The sequence below is a fragment of the Pavona decussata genome, unplaced genomic scaffold, assembly GCF_977016875.1.
Source record: "Pavona decussata unplaced genomic scaffold, jaPavDecu1.1 SCAFFOLD_233, whole genome shotgun sequence".
Classification (NCBI taxonomy): Eukaryota; Metazoa; Cnidaria; class Anthozoa; order Scleractinia; family Agariciidae; genus Pavona; species Pavona decussata.
In genome coordinates this window covers 4,071,620-4,092,596 of record NW_028145638.1, presented here as the reverse complement: position 1 = coordinate 4,092,596, position 20,977 = coordinate 4,071,620, and the positions used below count along the sequence as shown (strand labels likewise).

The window sequence follows — 20,977 nt, the reverse complement described above, 5'->3', positions numbered from 1 at the left end:
GTCGGGGTTAGGGTCTCTTTTCTTTTCCTTTTTTCTTTTTTTTTTTTTTAAAGTGTTTTTTTCTTTATTTTCAACATCACTGATTTATACAGATAAATCCCTCATTTACAATGCAATTCAATTCATTAGCCCCGCTCTTCCCTGCTACATTATCAAGCCCTCCCCGGACTTTCAGTTAGTTTAATATTCATGAAGTATGTAAGTTAAATAAAGGATGTTGAATAACAAAACAAAATGTGTGATTCATGAAATAAAGTACGCTTAGGGTCATGTTGATTGTAAAATTTATTTCATTATTCGTTATTCAATAAAATTGTTGTTATTATTAATTATAGCAGAAGAGGAGAGAAGAAGAATATCGCATAGTATTTTTATAGGCTTTGTATTTTTAGGCTGAATAATGCAATGTAAACTGAGAATGTCTTGAGTTGTTATCCATTTCACGATATAAATAGTGTGCAAAAATTGATTTCCTTTTTTTAAAAAAAATATTATTATTATTATTATTATTATTATTATTATTATTGTTGTTGTTGTTGTTATTATTATTATTATTATTATTATTATTATTATTATTATTATTATTATTATTATTATTATTATTATTATTATTATTCTGGACTATCCCGGAACACGAAAAAAATAATAATAAAAAATTAAGATACAAAAAAAAAAATGAATTTAAAATAAAGTGTGTGTATATTTATACAAAATGAAATTACAGTGTATTCGAAAGAAGTTCATGTAAGAAGAGGTACGGAGTAGGTGGGACACACTGAATAAAGGCGCAATTTGGGTTATGAGGAACTTAGGGAGCCACCCACTGATTGAAATTAAATAGGGACCTTAAGCAGCCACGACGAAGACGTCAACGAGAACGTCAGAAAACAATAGTTTTAATTAGCAAAACACTGGCTCTGCACGTGCATTATACACTTTGGTACATTTCTTTGTCGTCCTCTGCAAAGCAGCAACGTGAAATGACCAAATTTAAGGTCTTATGGAGAACGTGAACGTATGATGATTAATTTTCCTTTCTCTTTCTGAACTTTAAAGGCGCCCCCACCACGTTAGCTCCTCGATAGTTCGGCTACATTGTACAAACTGAGAGAGTATAAATCATCGCGAATTTATTCAGAACCCGCGAAGGTAATTTTTTTAAGTTTCGTCTTCGTCGTCGTCGTCGTCGTCTCTGCTTAAGGTCCCTAATGTTGACTTTAAGACGACGTTTGCATGCAGAGCAAAATTTCGTAATATGTATTATCAGGTAAGGTCTTCATTGGAAGAGATGTTTTAAAGTGTTTAACAATCCTTTAAGCTTAATATCTCCGAGTCAGCGCTTTCATATTTAAATTAATTCCCAATACGTAATACCTTCGTAATGAAAAACGACCCCCATGGTGAATTGAAAAGAAGATATTAAAACTTTCCATGCATGACGCACATAAAACAACGTCTTCTATAAATTTCTGATTAAAAAGGATAAGTCTTGTTTAAATTTAAGCGCGTTTTTAACCGCGCAAGCCTTTTTAGTGTGAAGTAGTGCACAGATTTTGACTGCTTTTTGCTAAATAGGGTGAGGTTGGTCTGGGATTGGTTATAGTTTTCACGAGTAAAATGGAGTTGGAAGGCCTAACGAAGTCCTACTCACATGTTTGACATATTCATATCGGTCTTTGAACCAATTTAGCTTGTATGTTTGTAGCGGGTTAACATGATCATTTGGAGAATTTGGATGGTAGCAATCGACAAGAAGGTTGTGTCTAAAATAGGTTAGGAAAAGTCACATGTTGTTGTCTGAAATTAGGCAAGAGTTCAGGAAGCGAGCTACCCCGGGTGGCAAGATGCAGGTGTATCCATTATTATCATTTGTCAGTAAAAGACGTCTGACTGTCTTTGAGTCTTAACCATGCATAAGCGAACTGTAATCTACGGCTAAAGAAAATACGCTACTTTGGCTGGTTTGGAGCTACAAATTCCTATCCATTTTACCGAAAAATTGGTTTTGAAACAGGGATTTCCCGCAAAATGAAAGGAGAAAATACGATGGAGAAACGCCTGATAGTGTTCAGTGCTCATTCGCGTATTCTTCTTTGGCGGCCCAAAGTAATAGATAGTCAGGCACCAGAGACAATCATTAAATACAAAAATTACTCACTATGAAGATAATGAAGCATGTGTGGGACAGTATTATGCTACATGCCCTCCGGGGAAGACGGCTTGGGTTCCAATCTACCTTGAAACCGAATAAAAAATATTTTTTCATCTCAAAGCGAAGCCATCATCTATGGTAGACCTTTAAATTCCTTATTGTTCCCTCATTATTTGTCACTTATTATCTTAAGTTTTGAACTTTTAAATAAATAGCGGCCATGAACAGTGGCCAAATTTTTTCATCTCAAAGCGAAGCGAGTATGCATTTTGCTTCTAAGGCTTTTTGAAGCGCTCAAGTAAACAAGCTTGGCTTTTGGCAATCAGATTCCATCTAATCTAATATTCCTCACAGAGGAGTCATAAAGCTATTTACGTGAGTAAATATTTTTAAAATCGCAGTGTATTGTATTCTGAAACTATGTCAGTGTTTCTCTTTATCTTGGAGAGCGTTTTTCAAGACATACTTCCTTGTGAGGTTCATGCGAAGGTTGAAGCTCCTATTTTGCATAATTGAGAACGCTAGTATTTGGAAGCAGCACCAGGGTCTTGAAACCATCTGGCCGCACGATTTAAATTTATGATAAGAAGTCTTCGTCTTTTCATAACCACAAGGGCATTGCCGTAAGATGTCTCCCTATTGGTTTACATGCATTTTTGTGCACCCATTTTTCCTTTTCTTTTTTCTTTTACAAGCTGTGAAGGTTGGTTGGGAAAAAGTTCAAGTGCTGTTTTTACTATTTGAAACAGTTATGTAAAAATGTCAATAATATTTTAATATAAGGAAGTCTTGTGCTTATATTATTATTATCCACGAATCGTAGTATTTGGCCTTGGAGCAATTATTTTAGTGTTGGGAGAAGTTATCAAAATTGTTAAAATTGTGCATTTTTTTTTTCACTACAAAAACTTCAATTTGTGCCAACCAAGCGACCCCGCTGAAACAGAGGAAGAAATATATATTATCAGGTAAGGTATTCACTAGAATAGACGTTTTAGAAAAACTTGGCCGCTTGAAAAATTTATTTGCAACGCGCTATCTGAAAGCAACTAGAGCGAATTAATCAAGAAACCAATTGGAGTAAATAAAAGGAATGACATGTAAAATGCAGGTGCAGCCTTTATTTGGTGTTCCGGTGTCTCAGCCATAAGTGAGCAGTTAGCTACGGGTTAAACACATACTGTATTTTGGGTGGTTTGAAACTACACAAGGTGGTGTCCATTCTAGAAAAGGTACGTTTTGAAATCAGTTGAAGTAGTGCATAGATTTTGACTACTTTTTGCTGAATAGGGTGAGGCTGGTCTGGTATTGGTTATAATTTTCACGAGTAAAATGAAGTTGGAAGGCCTAACGAAGTCCTACTCATATGTTTGACATATTCATGTCGGTCTTTGAACCAATTTAGCTTCTTGTATGTTTGTAGCGGGTTAACATGATCATTTGGAGAATTTGGATGGTATGTAATCGACAAGAAGGTTGTGTCTAAAATAGGTTAGGAAAAATCGCATATTGATGTCTGAAATTAGGCAAGAGTTCAAGAAGCGAGCTACCCCCGGTGGCAAGATGCAGGTGTACCATTATTATTCGTCCGTAAAAGACGCCTGACTGTCTCTGTGTCTTAACCATAAGCAAACTGTAACAATGTTATTTCATTTGATATAAATATACGCACACTTTTTTTTTATCATTTTTTTTTTTTTTTTTGTATCTTAATTTTTTATTGCGATCGACTAAGAACGCGTTCCTAATCCATGCGAAATCGAGGTTTTTCGACTGCGTATTCATCGACACCAGTTTGGCCCACCCGAAGAATATTATGCAGGGGCGAATGACGTCATTTCCATCAACCATGTGCTTTGTTTCTAGCGGGAGACAAGTTTGACGTTTTGCCTCGCGTGTTGGTGTGGTTCCTTCTCGAGTTCAACCTTCTCTTCGCGTTTGAATTGGTGTGCTTGCCTGTCGAATTCTGGACTGTCCTTCCTTGCTGTGTGGACTGTTATCAGATAAGTTGCGTTGTTTACGTTTGAAGTTAGAGTTACCGGCATTTGGAATCTTGTGAAAGTACTGCGAAAGCTTATCGATGTTCAGTTCCTTCGTTTCAGCGGGACTCGAATTTCACGTTCTTGCATCGCGTTTGGCGTGCTTCCTTAGGGAAATTCCGTTGTTTAAGCTAGAAAGAAGACTTGCGGATTAGAGTTAGATTTATCAACGCCTTCACGAAGTGTGTACGACTACGAAGACACAGGAATAAGTTCGGCATAGTGTTGTTTACCCGTTTCACTACAAAAAACCAACGCTGCCTTACGCTGACTAAATCAAAAGACAAGTTGCGTAGTTTCAGCAGTTTCAGTTTCGGAGATGTGTAGCTCGGCAAATAATTTACTTACCGAGTTATGTAGATCGGCAAATGGCCATAATTTGTAATCACCAAAGCAAAAAGTTGCCGAGTTGTGTAGCTCGGCAAATGGCCATGATTTATTTCGAGAAAAGCAGCATTCCTAGTGCGAGTGAAACGAACAAGTGCAGTTGCACTGATGGCAGACACTTTATCGAGTCATTTGATTATAAGGGATTGCAACCACTCAGTGGTACCCAGTTTTTGTCAGTGTAAGGCAGCGTTGTTTTCTTGTAGTGAAACGGCCACAGGTCGGTTCCGTTTTACGGGGAACAACTCTGCGAGACGGCCAACTTTGTTTGCGATTTTAATATTCTTGGAGCGATGTGCGCACGTGTATGCTCGAGCTGGAAAGAGTTCGCTCTTCAAACGTTTTGTCGGTTCCTTGCCGATTACAACCGAAAATATTGTGCGTTTTTTAATCAAGGAAATGCTGTTTTCGAAGATTTGATTCAAAAGATTAAAGCATAATTATGTGCGGCGTACTGGTTTAGCGAGGTTAAAAGCGATCGCGCGTGTTTCCATTCTCAGCTTGTGAAACATCGGCCGAAAAAGTCGCAATATTTTAGTTTCGCTTCCTTCCTTCCTTTCGCTTCACTGTCCAGTCATCTGTCAGTGGAAGACACGGTTACAATGTGAATCAGTTGATAGAAAATGAAGTAAACGTGAAACTGCCTTTTGAGGTGATCTCAATAATATTTATGCAAATTTGTAACGCTACGCCGAAGATGTATCGCAGCGGCTTTCAATGTCTGCTCAAAGGCAATGGCAAGTAAACGGGCACGTTGACGTCTCCCCGGTTCCTTGCCGAATTCTACCGTAAATCTTGTGCGTTTTTAAATACGGAAATGCTTTTTTCGAAGTTTTCATTCAAAAGAGTCAAGTACAATCAAATATAATCTCGCGTAGCGTACTGCTTGTGCAGCAAATATATTTTTATATCTTTCTCTTTCATTTAGTATATTTAGCTATTTATTTATTTATATATTTATTTATTTATTTATTTATTTATTTAATTATTTTATTTTATTTCTTATATAATTATCTATCTTTTGGCTTCTTTTCCTCTATTAACGTGAAACTCAACTCCCGCTAGAAACGAAGGAAATGAACATATCGATACGCTTTCGCAAGATTCCAAATGCCACTAACTCTAACTTCAAAGGAAAACAACGCATCTTACTGTTAAAAGTCCACACAGCAAGGAAGCACAGTCCAGAATTCGACAAGCAAGCACACCAAACGTGAAGAGAAGGTCAAAATCGACAAGCAAGCACACCAAATATCCATTATATTATAAACACTGGGTTATAGATTGATAACATTTGTTTGCGATTTTAATAAACATGTGAAAAATATCTGGCACTTAATGTAATTTTCTTTTCCCAAATGGTCGAACGCATCTCGCTAATCTCTGATTATTACTAGTTTATTTATTTATTTATTTATTTTTTTCGTGTTCCAGGATGTTCGGGATGTTCCGGAATGTTTCATGTTTCGGGTGTTATTGAAGGCCATCTTAAATTCAATTAGTGAAGTGTCGGCATGAACTTTGAAGCACGTGAAAATTTGTTAATCGGCGCATTAGAATAACCTTATTAAATGTGTGGAGAATAAGTTTTCAATCATTTGAGTATAAGAATGGTTATTTTTAGTTGAAATCAGGAAATGATATAGTTTCTTTTAGCTTTCAAGGTAGTGTAGTGTCTTAATTTCAATTACTGAGGTGTCATCTCCATTCATGAGTTGGCTCACAGGAGCCTTTAATTTTTAAATTTTATCGTTTTCTTTCGGCCACAATATCAATGTTACATTTGCAGGGGTTTTAACAAATTTTCTTGCCTTTATCGAATTAAATTTAAATGCGACCCCTCACAGATCTTCATTATTTGGTGAATGCGACACCAGCTAACCAAAAAGTTCTTAAAACAAAATCTGCATTTTTACCTCAAATGGAGTAAGCTGAGAACATTTCACAATATAGCACTTTTGGAATAAATGTGATGGTATATATTTTAAGCCTGTTGAATAAATGGGAATGATGTATTATTCAGTAAGTGACAAAGGGAAAACCCGGAAAAAAGAAATCCGAGTGCTCCTATCAGGAGTCAAATCTAAGACCTTCCGGTTACTTGTTCGGATGCTCTACCACTGAGCTACAGGAGACTCGTTATTAAACTAGCTTCATGGGAAAAACAATTCCTGCATACTGCTTATGTGCTAGGATTTGAATGTCACTGTATGGAATATGCGCAATGGACTTAATGCAATGGTATATTTAAGGCCTGGTGAATGAATGAGAATGGTGTATTACTCAGTGAGTGACACAGTGATCTAGATAGGAGTACTCAATTTTCCTTTTCTTGAGTTTGCCTGTGTCACTCACTGAGCAATACACCATTCTCGTACATGCACTTTTATTTTTAGGTTTTCGATATATTTTAATGGTCTTTCTCCCTCTTGTTCCAGGATTTGCAAATGTGTGTTTTATTTGAGCTATCAAAATGACGCAACCAAAGAAAAGACAAGTGCCAAATCTAATTGTCACAATTTGCCTACTAACAACTTTTGCTCGTGTGGTCAATTCAACTCAGGCCCCGACGATCAATGCATCTGTTGCTTATTCATCTCAGACTCATCTCAGACTTGCATCTCTTGCTAGTTCAACCCAGACTCTAACAACTATTGCTTCTGTGGACAATTCAACCCAGGCCACGACGACTAATGCGCCTGTCGCTAGCTCATCCCAGACTCCAAAAACTGTTGCTCCTGTAAGCAATTCAACCCAAACCACGACGACTAATACGCCTGTCTCTAGTTCAACACAGGCTAGAACAACTGTTGCCCCTGTAAGCAATTCATCCCAGACTCCAACAACTGTTGCTCCTGTAAGCAATTCAACCCTGACTCCAACAACTGTTGCTCCTGTAAGCAATTCATCTCAGGTTCCGACAATTATTGCATCTCTTGCTAGTTCAACCCAGACTCCGACAACTGTAACTCCTGTGGTCAATTCAACCCAGACTCCGACAACTATTGCTCCTGTGAGCAATTCAACCCAGGCCCCGACGATTATTTCATCTGTTGCTAGTTCAACCCAGACTCCGACAGCCGTTTCTCCTTTAAGCAATTCACCCCAGGCCCCGACGACTAAAGCACCTGTTGCTAGTTCATCCCAGACTCCAACAACTGTTGCTCCTGTGGTCAATTCAACCCAGGCCACGACAACTAATGAGCCTGTTGTCAGTTCATCCCAGACTCCAACAACTGTTGCTCCTGTGGTCAATTCAACCCAGGCCACGACAACTAATGAGCCTGTTGTCAGTTCATCCCAGACTCCAACAACTGTCGCTCCTTTGGTCAATTCAACCCAGACTCCGACAACTGTTGCTCCTGAAAGCAGTTCAACCAAGACTCAGACAACTGTTGCTCCTGTAAGCAATTCAGCCAAGGCCACGACGATTATTGCATCTGTCGCTAGTTCAACCCAGACTCCGACAACCGTTTCTCCTGTAAGCAATTCAATCCAGGTCGCAACAATTATTGCATCTGTTGCTAGTTCAACCCAGACTTCAACAACTGTTGCTCTTATGGTCAATTCAACCCAGGTCCCGATGATTATTGCATCTGTTGATAATTCAACCCAGACTACGAGAACTCTTTCTCCTGTAAGCAATTCAACCAAAGTCCCAACGATTATTGCATCTGTTGCTAGTTCAACTGAGACTCCAAAAACTCTTCCTCCTGTAAGCAATTCAACCCAGGCCCCGACGAGTAATGCATCTGTTGCTAGTTCAACCCAGACTCCAACAACTGTCGCTCCCGTGGTCAATTCAACCCAGGTCCCGACGATTACTGCATCTGTTGCTAATTCAATCCAGACTCCAACATCTGTTGCTCCTGTAAGCAATTCAATCCAGGCCCCGATGAGTAATGCATCTGTTACTAGTTCAACCCAGACTCCAACAACTGTTACTCCTGTGGTCAATTCAACCCAGGTCCCGACAATTATTGCACCTTTTGCTAATTCAACCCAGCTTCGAACAACTATTGCTTCTATGGTCAATTCAACCCAGGTCCCAACAATTATTGCATTTCTTGCTAGTTCAACCCAGACTCTAACAACTATTGCTTCTGTGGTCAATTCAACCCAGGCCACGACGACTAATGCGCCTGTCGCTAGCTCATCCCAGACTCCAACAACTGTTTCTCCTGTAACCAATTCAACCCAGGCCCCGACGATTATTTCATCTGTTGCTAGTTCAACCCAGACTCTGAAAACCGTTTCTCCTGTAAGCAATTCAACCCAGGCCACGACGACTATTTCATCTGTTGCTAGTTCAACCCAGACTCCGAAAACCGTTTCTCCTGTAAGCATTTCAAACCAGGCCACGACGATTATTTCATCTGTTGCTAGTTCAACCCAGATTCTGACAACCGTTTCCCATGTAAGCAATTCAACCCAGGCCACGACGATTATTTCATCTGTTGCTAGTTCAACCCAGATTCCGACAACCGTTTCTCCTGTAAGCAATTCAACCCAGGCACCGACGATTATTTCATCTGTTGATAGTTTAACCCAGACTCCGACAACCGTTTCTCCTGTAAGCAATTCAACCCAGGCCACGACGATTATTTCATCTGTTGCTAGTTCAATCCAGACTCTGACAACCGTTTCTCCTGTAAGCATTTCAACCCAGGCCACGACAATTTTTTCATCTGCTGCTAGTTCAACCCAGATTCCGACAACCGTTTCTCCTGTAAGCAATTCAACCCAGGCCCTGACGATTAGTTCATCTGTTGCTAGTTCAATCCAGACTCCGACAACCGCTTCTCCTGTAAGCACTTCAACCCAGGCCACGACGATTATTTCATCTGTTGCTAGTTCAACCCAGACTCCGAAAACCGTTTCTCCTGTAAGCAATTCAACCCAGGCCCTGACGATTATTTCATCTGTTGCTAGTTCAACCCAGACTCCGACAACCATTTCTTCTGTAAGCAATTCAACCCAGGCCACGACGATTATTTCATCTGTTGCAAGTTTAACCCAGACTCCGACAACCGTTTCTCCTGTCAGCAATTCAACCCAGAACACGACGATTACTTCATCTGTTGCTAGTTCAACCCAGACTCCGAAAACCGTTTCTCCTGTAAGCAATTCAACCCAGGCCCCGACGATTATTTCATCTGTTGCTAGTTCAACCCAGACTCCGACAACCATTTCTTCTGTAAGCAATTCAACCCACGCCACGACGATTATTTCATCTGTTGCTAGTTCAACCCAGACTCCGACAACCGTTTCTCCTGTCAGCAATTCAACCCAGAACACGACGATTATTTCATCTGTTGCTAGTTCAACCCAGACTCCGAAAAGCGTTTCTCCTGTCAGCAATTCAACCCAGGCCCCGACGATTATTTCATCTGTTGCAAGTTTAACCCAGACTCCGACAACCGTTTCTCCTGTAAGCAATTCAACCCAGGCCCTGACGATTATTTCATCTGTTGCTAGTTCAACCCAGACTCCGACAACCATTTCTTCTGTAAGCAATTCAACCCAGGCCACGACGATTATTTCATCTGTTGCAAGTTTAACCCAGACTCCGACAACCGTTTCTCCTGTCAGCAATTCAACCCAGAACACGACGATTACTTCATCTGTTGCTAGTTCAACCCAGACTCCGAAAACCGTTTCTCCTGTAAGCAATTCAACCCAGGCCCAGACGATTATTTCATCTGTTGCTAGTTCAACCCAGACTCCGACAACCATTTCTTCTGTAAGCAATTCAACCCACGCCACGACGATTATTTCATCTGTTGCTAGTTCAACCCAGACTCCGACAACCGTTTCTCCTGTCAGCAATTCAACCCAGAACACGACGATTATTTCATCTGTTGCTAGTTCAACCCAGACTCCGACAAGCGTTTCTCCTGTCAGCAATTCAACCCAGGCCCCGACGATTATTTCATCTGTTGCAAGTTTAACCCAGACTCCGACAACCGTTTCTCCTGTAAGCAATTCAACCCAGGCCACGACGATTATTTCATCTGTTGCTAGTTTAATCCAGACTCTGACAACCGTTTTTCCTATAAGCATTTCAACCCAGGCCACGACGACTAATGCGCCTGTCGCTAGCTCATCCCAGACTCCAACAACTGTTTCTCCTGTAACCAATTCAACCCAGGCCCCGACGATTATTTCATCTGTTGCTAGTTCAACCCAGACTCTGAAAACCGTTTCTCCTGTAAGCAATTCAACCCAGGCCACGACGACTATTTCATCTGTTGCTAGTTCAACCCAGACTCCGAAAACCGTTTCTCCTGTAAGCATTTCAAACCAGGCCACGACGATTATTTCATCTGTTGCTAGTTCAACCCAGATTCCGACAACCGTTTCACCTTCAAGTAATTCAACCCAGGCCCCGACGATTATTTCATCTGTTGCTAGTTCAACCCAGACTCCGACAATCGTTTCTCCTGTACGCAATTCAACTCAGGCCACGACGATTATTTCATCTGTTGCTAGTTCAACTCAGACTTTGACAACCGTTTCTCCTGGAAGCAATTTACCAAATTTCCCAACACCTCCTCCTACAGGTATTAGATAATTAATTGATGTGAGACTGTGACATATTGTAATAACATTTATGTGTTATTTGGCCAATTTTGCTTAAGGCGAAAGGGGGGTCTCCAAGAGAAATTCAGTTTTCAGTATTCCTAGTAACGGTGACAATAGCGTTACATCCGCGCACAATAAATTCTTCTTTCGTAGTTGCTTGCCAGAAAAGATTCCATAATATATAACTTTCTTTCATAAAACACACACATTTCAAGAAGTCAAGAGTCATAACAGTTTTAACAGATCATAAAAACAGCACGCATGCGGTACATAATAAGTCATATTTTGGCAACTCTCTTGTCTTTTTATTCCATACGAGCTTAACTGAATTACACAAAATCAAGCAACCCTAATGTATTTCAAGCAAAGGTGAGGACAAACTCGCCAAACCTACAATAGCCTAGCTAGGTGCCTTTTCAGGCCATCTTAAACCTATGGGGGGACAGAGTGGGCAAAAGCTTCCTATTTAGAGGCTGAAACTTCCTTTTTCGAGAACGACATTCAAACAAAAACAAATTTTAAAGAGTGACAAAACTGACGAGGTAATACATCTATATGTTAAAGTAACTTATATGTTCCAAGGAAAACACTGGAAGAATATATAGTTAATTTTGATTACATCTTAAATCAGCTATTTGAATACCAAATTAAGTTAAGCATAAAAAATATTTATAATTGATTGACTGACTTGTCGATCAGTTGATCGAACGATTGATTGATAGGTAAGTAAGTTGGCTGCTTGGTTATAATAATGACTTTATAATAATGACTTTATAAATGTGCCAATCGAAATCTAGCAGGGGGGAGTCCCCTCTCCTATTAGGGGAGACTTAACTTTCTAAACAACCTATCTAAAGTACAAATGGTTGATTCAATCATTCTTTTAATTCATTCGCTCGTTCATTCCTTAACTTTTTCATTCATTCGTTCTTTCATTCGTTCATTTCATTCCTGTTATCAGATTCTTCCTGTTTACCACCTGTTGTCAGTATCCAGAATCTCCCAGGACTGAGTGACAAACCATCCACTCTTGCCATTCTTCGCTCCAAAGATTTCATTGTACAAGCTCATGTCACAAAATCAAGCTGCAACACCTCGCACACGCTGCTATTTGAGTGGTATTTATACAAATATGATGTGGATCCATCAAGCAAAATCGATATCAAATCGATCACTCCTCTGAGTTCCAAAAGCAGAGAATGGAACTTACAAAAACGCCAGCTGGATTACGGAAGATATTTTGTGAACTTCACGGCCGCGTTTGCAAATAATCCTCGTATGACTGGAAGCTCTCTCGGATTCTTTGACATCACAAAATCTCCCCTAATAGCCGACATTTCAGGAGGCAACAAGGTTACACGTGGAAACGAACGTATCGTCAAACTGGATGGGTCGCTTTCTAGAGATCCAGACGTGGATCCCGGTGACCTCTCTTCAATGCAGTTCACTTGGTTGTGCAAAAAGCGACAAGAGAGTTTCCCTAATGTGTCAGTAGCGTCGATTCCGGTGATTACCCCTTCGTCTAGTCCAGGAATAGATGGTTGCTTTGGTACGGGTGTTGGAAAACTGAACTCCAGCGACGTCAAAGTAGACTTGGTGACGAGTGCTATGGTCGTGGGTGAATTCTATGATGTCAAACTTATTGTTAAGAAAGATGACCGAGAAGACAACTTCTTGCAGGAAATTGAAATTGTCAGCGGTGATCCACCACAATTGGCCATCAGGTTGATAGAAACATGAATTGCTGTTCTTGTGCTGCCGTAGTGCCTCGCAAGCGTGAGATTCAATTGGTTGTCAGAAACACTTTCATGTCCATAGATTTTCCAATTGCTGATGTTTTTAACACAAACACATTCGTGTTCTCAATCCAATCTTGACAAAAATATTTTCTTGATCATTCAATTTCAAGCCAACGCAATCGACAACAATGACATGTATCTTTCATCTGCATAACCGTTTAACAAATCGATGTCAGTTTTCTGGTCTTTACTCTTATAGACCATAAAATGACGTCAAAAAATGTTCAAAACTCAAGCGGAACCACGAGCCGCAGGCGAGTGGGTTCACTGCCAAGTTTTGAACATTTAATGGCGTCATTTTATGGTCTATTTAACAATTATTCCACGAGCGCGCGTTGGATATGAGACGATAGATAGCTATAATCATCTCATATCCAACAAGCGCGAGTGGAGTAATTGTTTTATTAAAAACAATCAAGAAATATTGTTAGATCTTGCTGGTTTCGCTTAGCAAGAACAGCCAGAAGACCATTTTAATAGTCGCTATTTCTCGGGCATGGTATAATGGCTCATATACCATAGCCGCTTAGCCAATCAAATCCCTGGAATTGCATTATACAATGATCCAGTTTTTAATAAAAGAGTATAGACCATAGAAAACTGCCGTCGATTTGTTTTTTACAATAACGTGCGTTAAGAAAGCGCGCGTTACATCTGACGTCACTTTTATTGTCTGTACTCTTATAGACAATAGCTATGAGCCAAGCACGCGGGATTTTGGACAGTTATTGTGAAAAAAAAAGTACACAATTTTGCAAAAATCGTACTACTCATCTATAAACCTAAAAAACATCAGTAATAGCGATCTTCATACTAGAATTAATGAAGCTGAAAATTTTCATATTCATATAATAATTGCTGAGGTTCATCAGGTCTTTAATGATTTAATAATCTTATTTGGATGGTACGCTTTACGGCGCTAAATTAGAACTGGTTGTGAGATCTTACTAAAAAAAATTTGATTGCTTAACTGCGTTTCTGTGTGGTATGCCGGATTTGATTCTCGCTCGAGCAATAGTCTGCCTTAAGGACGGTGCCTACTATTGTTACTGCGCATACGTTCTGCGCATCTTGAGATACTCGGGTTTCCTATGGGTGGTGCCTGCTAATACAGGAATATTTTTGCGCGGTTTAAAACTATTCGGAAAAAGCAGAACTTAGCAAACTCTTTTGGTATCTCGAAGGAAAATTGGGGGTAACCATGCATTTTTCAGAGATAATTGAGCTTTAATTTAGGAAAAAATCCCATACATTGCTTCATATTTTGGCGCTTTTTAGAGATATTATTGCTTAACTATCTCTGAAAAATGTGTGGCTACCCCCAATTTTTGTTTTGGATTCCAATAGGCCTTCCTAAGATCTGCTTTTCCCGCATAGTCATAAACCACACAAAAATACTTCGATATTAGTAGGCACCGTCCTTAAAATCCCGTCATACTGTTCAATTCTACACGTACAAAGATAACTGAGGAACAAGCAATGACGTTCGATTGACATTTGTTTCTTTTTACTAAGGTGTCTCATCAACTGTGAAAAGACCGTAAGCGTATCAACACGAATCAGCTTGAAAACCAATTGTACTGGGCATGCGTGTCACGCAGCCAAATATCAATGGCAGCTCGTGTCTGTTCATCCAAGTAACGGTACTGAAATCAACGAAAGCCTAACACGTGACATGACCGTCACTAAGCTTAACCTTCCTGGTATAATCATCAAAGCGAATCAACTCAATGGAAGTTTTACTTATCGATTAAAAGTCACCGCGACACCAGGAATCGGACCCGCGGGAAATGCAGTTTACCAATTCAGAATGAACGCCTCACCCCACTCTGGACGGTGCACTGTATCACCTATAACTGGCGAAGCACTAAAGACTAAGTTTGACTTTGCATGCACTAATTGGGAGGTAAGAGAGGTAACTCTCAGGATCTGCCAAGGGGAATGGGGGGGGGGGGGAGGGGGGATTGGCAGAAAGTCTAACTAGTTAAAAATTCTTCCCCGCCTCACCCCACCCCATTTTTATTCCAAACAGTTGGTTTTGCATTACGCTATATGAGAGCATCTATGGCGCAATGATGTGAGCGCTGTGTTTCAATGTGGGCACGGCTTAGGAAGGATTGTGTAAGCTTCAGACCAATAGTTCTAAATTTTATTCGATCTGGAATCCAAGGACAAGTTTGTCAGCCGTAGTCTCTCGGAAAACAGAATCGATGTATTTGGTAGATTTAAAAGAGTATAGAAAATGTCGTCAATTCGCCTTAATTTCTTTCTTCAGGATACCGACACACCGCTTACATATCGATTTTACTACAAAACTTACTATGGTTTGTACACTGTAGTATCCTACGGATCTGAAGATCACGTGACTACAGTGCTTCCTTCGGGCCGTCAAGAAGATAACTATACGATTGACTTCAAGATAACAGTCACGGATAGTTTGTCTGCAGCAACGACAATCTTCCGCAAAGTAAAGGTAGGGAAAATATTTCACCAAGGTAGCTTCACCATGCATGCCATTGCCTCCTTATCTTCTTCCAGATTTCTTTCCTACAATGTCCACCATATCTAGCATCCTTCTCTTCCACCACACATCAACAGTTCCATTTCAAAACGTACAAGTAAGAAACGCAGTTTTTCTTTAAGGGCTAATCCAAAAATCGCCATTTTCAGTCCGTGGAAACATAAGCTGAATGTAATTACCTGTGTTTCTTTATCCTCAGATTCGAATTCGTTTATCGATAAAGCGCACGTTATGAATAAATGATTTTATAAATAACTTTTTGCCTTTTGTTCGGTTCTATGTTGTCGAATAACACCCTCATGAACATTTATTCAATCTGTCAGTGTAATGTTACTTCATTTCATTTTTGTCCTCAGGTTGAGCCTGCGCCGGCGAACAATAATCTCAGCAGGCTCGTTGTTGGGAACAACAGTGAATTCAATCAGCTTGTCCAATCAGGAAACGTTAAGGTTGCTACACAGCTTGCAAACGCTGTACTACAAACTGTTGAACAGTCAAATACAACTGCAATACAGGAAAAGATTGCGGTAGGTACACTGAATATTATACTGATTCTATGGAGGGGGATTTGCTCGGAATGACTTCGACAATTTTTAAATTATGACGTAATTTCCACCTCAAATGATGCAATCGCCCCTTCTAATAGGCCTCAAAAGAAATAGTACTAAACCTACTATATTTCCTCCAAGTTTTAGTGTCATAGCTTTACTAATCTCGGAGTTACGGAGAGGACCAAATACAAGCTCGAAATGATTTGATTCGCTACTGAATTACGGTGTTCGTTCATGCACCATATTCAGAAACCCTCGCGACAAGACCGCAAGATGATACAGATAATTCATTAACAAATTTGCGAATTCAGCTACGGCATTTTTTCCCATCCTATAGCACCGAGAGCCGTGAAATTACGGGCTCAACACAAATTATTTACAGCTGTTCAAACTACCTTTCGCTCTGGCCGTATTAGCGCGTCTTTAAGTCTGACGATGCTAATTAAAATAGCTGTATCCCCACACCTCAATGTTTTCTCTTCTATTACAGATTAAATCTTCCATCGTTAAAGAGGTGTCCACTGTAAAAGCAGCCAATTTGCAGTCCTTGACTCAAGTAACATCAGTTATTGCACTAGCTACCCTGGAACCTAGTCAAGTGACCTTTCACACGCAGGTATGAGTTTTTCACGTTCTATTCACGTGTTGTAAGCACAGAGCACGATGATATAAGTAAAGAACAAAAACATTTCTTTCAAACTGTGGCTATTTGTAAAACTCACGTTCAAACCCGCAACCATTTGAAGCGTTCATCAACTTGATGTACTGAAACCTGTAGACAGGACTTAGAGAAAGGTCGATATTCTCGGGAATTAACCAAGAAAGGTTGAGTAGATACCAATAGAGCCCCTGGTGTACGACACAAGGTTTTCGAAATCATATTCCTCCGATGTTTTAATTTAGTTTATACAAAACCATCAAACCAGTGAATGCTCTGGGTTGCTTCTCTAACTCCTGATACAAATACTTGCAATTCATCTGAGCCCAGTTGTTCAAAGCCAGATTAAGCTGATCCTGAGGTAACGCTAATTTTGATTCAAGTTCAATTATTAATCAATCAAGACTCTACAAAACATTTTTGCCTCTTGATTTTGACTTATCATTTTCTTTACCATAGAGTTAAAATGATCTTTAAAAGCATTTTGTCGACCCAGGTGAAAACCTCAGTAAACTCTCAATCGTGGATTAACGTTAGTGCGGCTTTCGAACAACCGGGCTCTCACAGATTTCACACGCGAGGGTTTTAGCCAGCTTGTCATAAATAAAGTAACTAACTGGGGCTGGCTATTCGCTGGTTTGGTAAATACCAAAACAGGTTTCGGACGCAAGTTTACTCGTTGTTTGGATTTGCTATCAGAATCTTGTTCTGAAAACTCTCCGATCTTTGACGTCACTGTTACAAAACAAGACGAAAGAAGATTACGCTTCGGAATCAGACTTGGTTGAACAAGGAGGAGAAAACCTGGTGCTGAGTCTTGGAAATCTTCTCAACTCTGCTGCGCAGAAAGCGAGCGTGATTGGAAATACAGAGGAGTCAGCGGCCGTACGTTCGGAGGTAACTATGGCATGTAGTATAGCATAAGATCCATCACTCAAAGTAGATAACATGTACCACTCGTCTACTGGATATACTTTTAATTTAATTGTTTTTGAATAGTGAGACGGATTAGCTAATGCCTAAAGACCCAAAAATCAATACCTTCGACCTTGCAAGTTGAATAGTGCGTCAAAGAATATTCCTCTGAGGTCCAGGGAGGGACGTGATTGCGTCATATATGACGTAAAAATTACGGCCATCTTGGTTCCGCCATCTTTGATTATGATGTGCGGAAGGTCCTGTGTCTCAAAACGGTCGACAACAGTCAAGGACTCGGAGGTGGGGGGGAGGGGAGTTACGACGCGCAGTGAACAATGCTTACCCTGCTCAGTGGAAAGTCTACAGTTGGTAGTTATATCCGATTTTCCGGACATTTTCTGGCTTTTTAGCTCCACTGAAGTTCGTGACCAACTTAATCAAGATTACTTTCTACACACGGAGCCCTACTGACACGTCCAAACATCTTTCTGTTAGCAGTATGCAGGATGTTTGTCACATGAACCTAGTTTAATGGCCTCAGTTCCCACGAGTCTCCTGTACCTCAGTGGTAGAACATCCGAACAACTAACCGGGAGGTCTTAGGTTCGCCTCCTGATAGGAGCGCTCAGATTTCCTTTTTTCCGAGTATGCCTGTGTCACTCACTGAATAAGACGTCATTCCCATCTTTCCTTTTGTTGTGTTACAGAGCGAGAAAACCTCTAAAGTCACCGAGAGACTAATTGATGATGTCGGAACAACACTGCTGTCGAGAATGGTAGTAGATCAAGAACCTCACCGGCTCCAAACAAAGTCTCTGGATATGGTGCTTAACAGACTCAGTCCAAACTCTCTGGAGAATAAAACGGACTTCGATGAAAACGACGAGGGATTCAAACTTCCATTTAAAGCCATCACTGATAAAAAGGCCAACGGTACCCAGTTCGTTGATTCTGTGGTAAGCTCGTTGTATTGTGCATTTTTGCTGGATAATAAGATCAGTTGGAAGATTTTGTAAACCATGACCTGTATGCTTCTAATCTTGATTGCAGTTTGCTTTAAATCCATAGGGAGCTTTCAAAAGCTGGTTTGTTTGTTTTGTTTTGTTTTGCTTTTTGCTAATGATTGCGTTTGCTGAGATCTTCAGTTAGTTCAAAAACTAGTGGCTGGTTCAATGTTCAATGTCTGTGCTTGGTGTTTGATTGATGTTTTTTTACATCACCCTTCGTCTAACGTGTCAGCTTCTCCTGGTCGTTATCCTTCGACCACGGAGATTTTAGGAAGCAAACATGCAGTTGACACTTAAGACCACTAACGGCTTGCGGTGGTGATAGACAATGAGTAGTGCCTTATTTTTTGTTGTAAATAGCAAAGCGAGAGAAACACGTGTACATGCAAAAATGTCCTTTTGCGAGGGAGGAGACGAGAGGCGCGAGGCGCGGGGGAGGGGAGGGGGGAGGAGAAATCTTTTTTTGCTCGTGTGCTTCGCTTGCTTTACTATCACTAACAAAAATGAGGAGTGCTCTTAGTCTTGGTGGGGTGGGGGGGGGGGTGCAAATTATTACTGGCTCTTTAATTAATTGCTTGCTTAGAAAAACATTTAGACTGGAAAAATAGACTGAAAGTACCTACTCAGTGTTCTTGCCTGCTTTCTGTCTGTAGATGACCTATTTTTCAGATCTAATCTATATTTTTAGGTGATGTTGGATACTGTGATGGACCATTTAAAGTTTTGAACTATCAGTATTCTAACTTTACTAGCACTGTTACCAGGGTTACAAGAAATAATTACTTATTATTGTAGTACTACTGACACCTTAGTCTTGGAAAATGGCTGCCTCTTATCGCTTTAGCAGCCCGGAATTTTGAGAGGGCACTTAATTCAAAGGCTACTGATGCCTTTACAAGTGTACTGAATTTCCATAGTAGCTACATGAACAAGTGTGAACACAAATTAATGTGCGGCGGCATGACAGTATGTCATTTTTCCACCAGATGACAGTGAGCAATTTCAACCCGTTCACATGGGACAACAGTTCAACCCTAGTTAAATCTCATGTCCTGAGCTTGGTCCTCAAAGATGACAAAGGAGAAACTTTGACAGTGAAAGACAGCACAGAAAATGTGGAACTGAAGATTACAAAAAACCCTATGCCAGAGCCAGAGTCTACAGACTCGTTCTTTGTAAAGCCCAGCAGTGAAGGAAAGATGCAGTACCACAAGATTGACTTACTGCAAGCTAAAGGCAGTGCTGTGCGTCTTAGGGTGAGTATTAGACTGTTTAGATCATATGCTTAATTTGATTGAACTCCAGCAATAGGCTTGGTTTGTGATTAGGCTTGTTTATGATGACTAGCAACCTGGGAGGGGCACCAAAACTACGAGTGGGCCAATAGTGTGGGGGAGAAAGGCGAAAAAAAAATTTTCTCGCTCTTATTTCCCCCCCCCCCCCCCCATCTCCCCCAACGCAACCTGTCGAGGGGGGCCCCAGGTTGCACTTGACATTACAAACCAAGATGGCGGCAATTCTATCGAAACACACGATATCTTCAATCAAGGTGAGAATCGTAATCTTATCACAACAAAATCCAACACAATAAGAGATGCAATTGAAAGGATTATATAAAACGTTACGTGGAGGTGGCAAATTTAAGCAAAAAGCAAAACATAAAACTAATAAGCGTAATAAGCTTTATATATTAAAGCTTGAGGGTTTGTAAGTTAGGAGTTGAAATATTATTCGATGAAAGAAGAAACAATCATGACAATAAACAGCAATAAAGTCTGAAAAAGCTCACCTGGTGTGTTTCGATGCGTTTTCATGGCTTCTTGAAGCTCCCGAAAGCCGTTTTGAGTGGTTTATCTCTCAGCGGCTGGTCCAGGCGGTCAGCGTATTTACTAAGTAATTGGGAAGGATGGGAAGGTTGAAAATATCTTGAAGTCAAATTTCGAAAACCTCACTAAAATTCGCTTGAAACTTAAGCACACGCTTACCTGGCTCACCATATGCTAAGAAGGATAATTATGGATCCTTTCTGTGCAACTTATTCTACAAAATGTTCATTATTTGTGATACATGCCTTCGTTGAAAACAAACTTGAATTCAAACCCGGCGCCATTTTTGCCGCAGACGAATGTTTTGACAACTCACGGTCAAACCTGGGTATGAGTACTAAAATTTGCCCTATCGGGGGATTACACGGCAAGACACCATACAAGTTAAGTACATGCAGTTTAGTAAGAAACGTTTCGGTTTGAGAAAATGAATTAGCTGAACTATAATTCGAGATTTTCCAGTTCATATAGATCTTGTGCAAAGTGTCCGAACTATCGCGGACAGAAAGAATGGATAGTTCGGACACCTAGCAC

At 40.2% G+C, this 20,977-nt stretch overlaps 1 protein-coding gene and 1 long non-coding RNA gene across 2 annotated transcripts in view; one reads left to right on the top strand and one right to left on the bottom strand.

Moving 5' to 3' along the window:
• LOC146458489 (polycystin-1-like protein 2) overlaps positions 1–20,977 on the top strand; it is a 52,387-nt gene that overhangs the window by 20,614 nt on the left and 10,796 nt on the right. Inside the window, exons 2-9 of the mRNA XM_085090641.1 lie at positions 12,125–12,887; positions 14,478–14,868; positions 15,238–15,435; positions 15,840–16,010; positions 16,525–16,650; positions 17,392–17,589; positions 18,318–18,566; positions 19,604–19,873. Of these exons, the coding sequence (XP_084946767.1) occupies positions 12,442–12,887; positions 14,478–14,868; positions 15,238–15,435; positions 15,840–16,010; positions 16,525–16,650; positions 17,392–17,589; positions 18,318–18,566; positions 19,604–19,873 (2,049 nt within the window). The 5' untranslated portion in view covers positions 12,125–12,441. The remainder of the gene's footprint in view (positions 1–12,124; positions 12,888–14,477; positions 14,869–15,237; positions 15,436–15,839; positions 16,011–16,524; positions 16,651–17,391; positions 17,590–18,317; positions 18,567–19,603; positions 19,874–20,977) is intronic.
• Positions 15,882–20,740, bottom strand: LOC146458490 (uncharacterized). The gene is made up of 3 exons (XR_014858203.1): positions 20,603–20,740; positions 20,407–20,506; positions 15,882–15,987 (listed from the first exon to the last, which is right to left on the bottom strand). It is a non-coding gene; the product is annotated as an uncharacterized LOC146458490 (long non-coding RNA).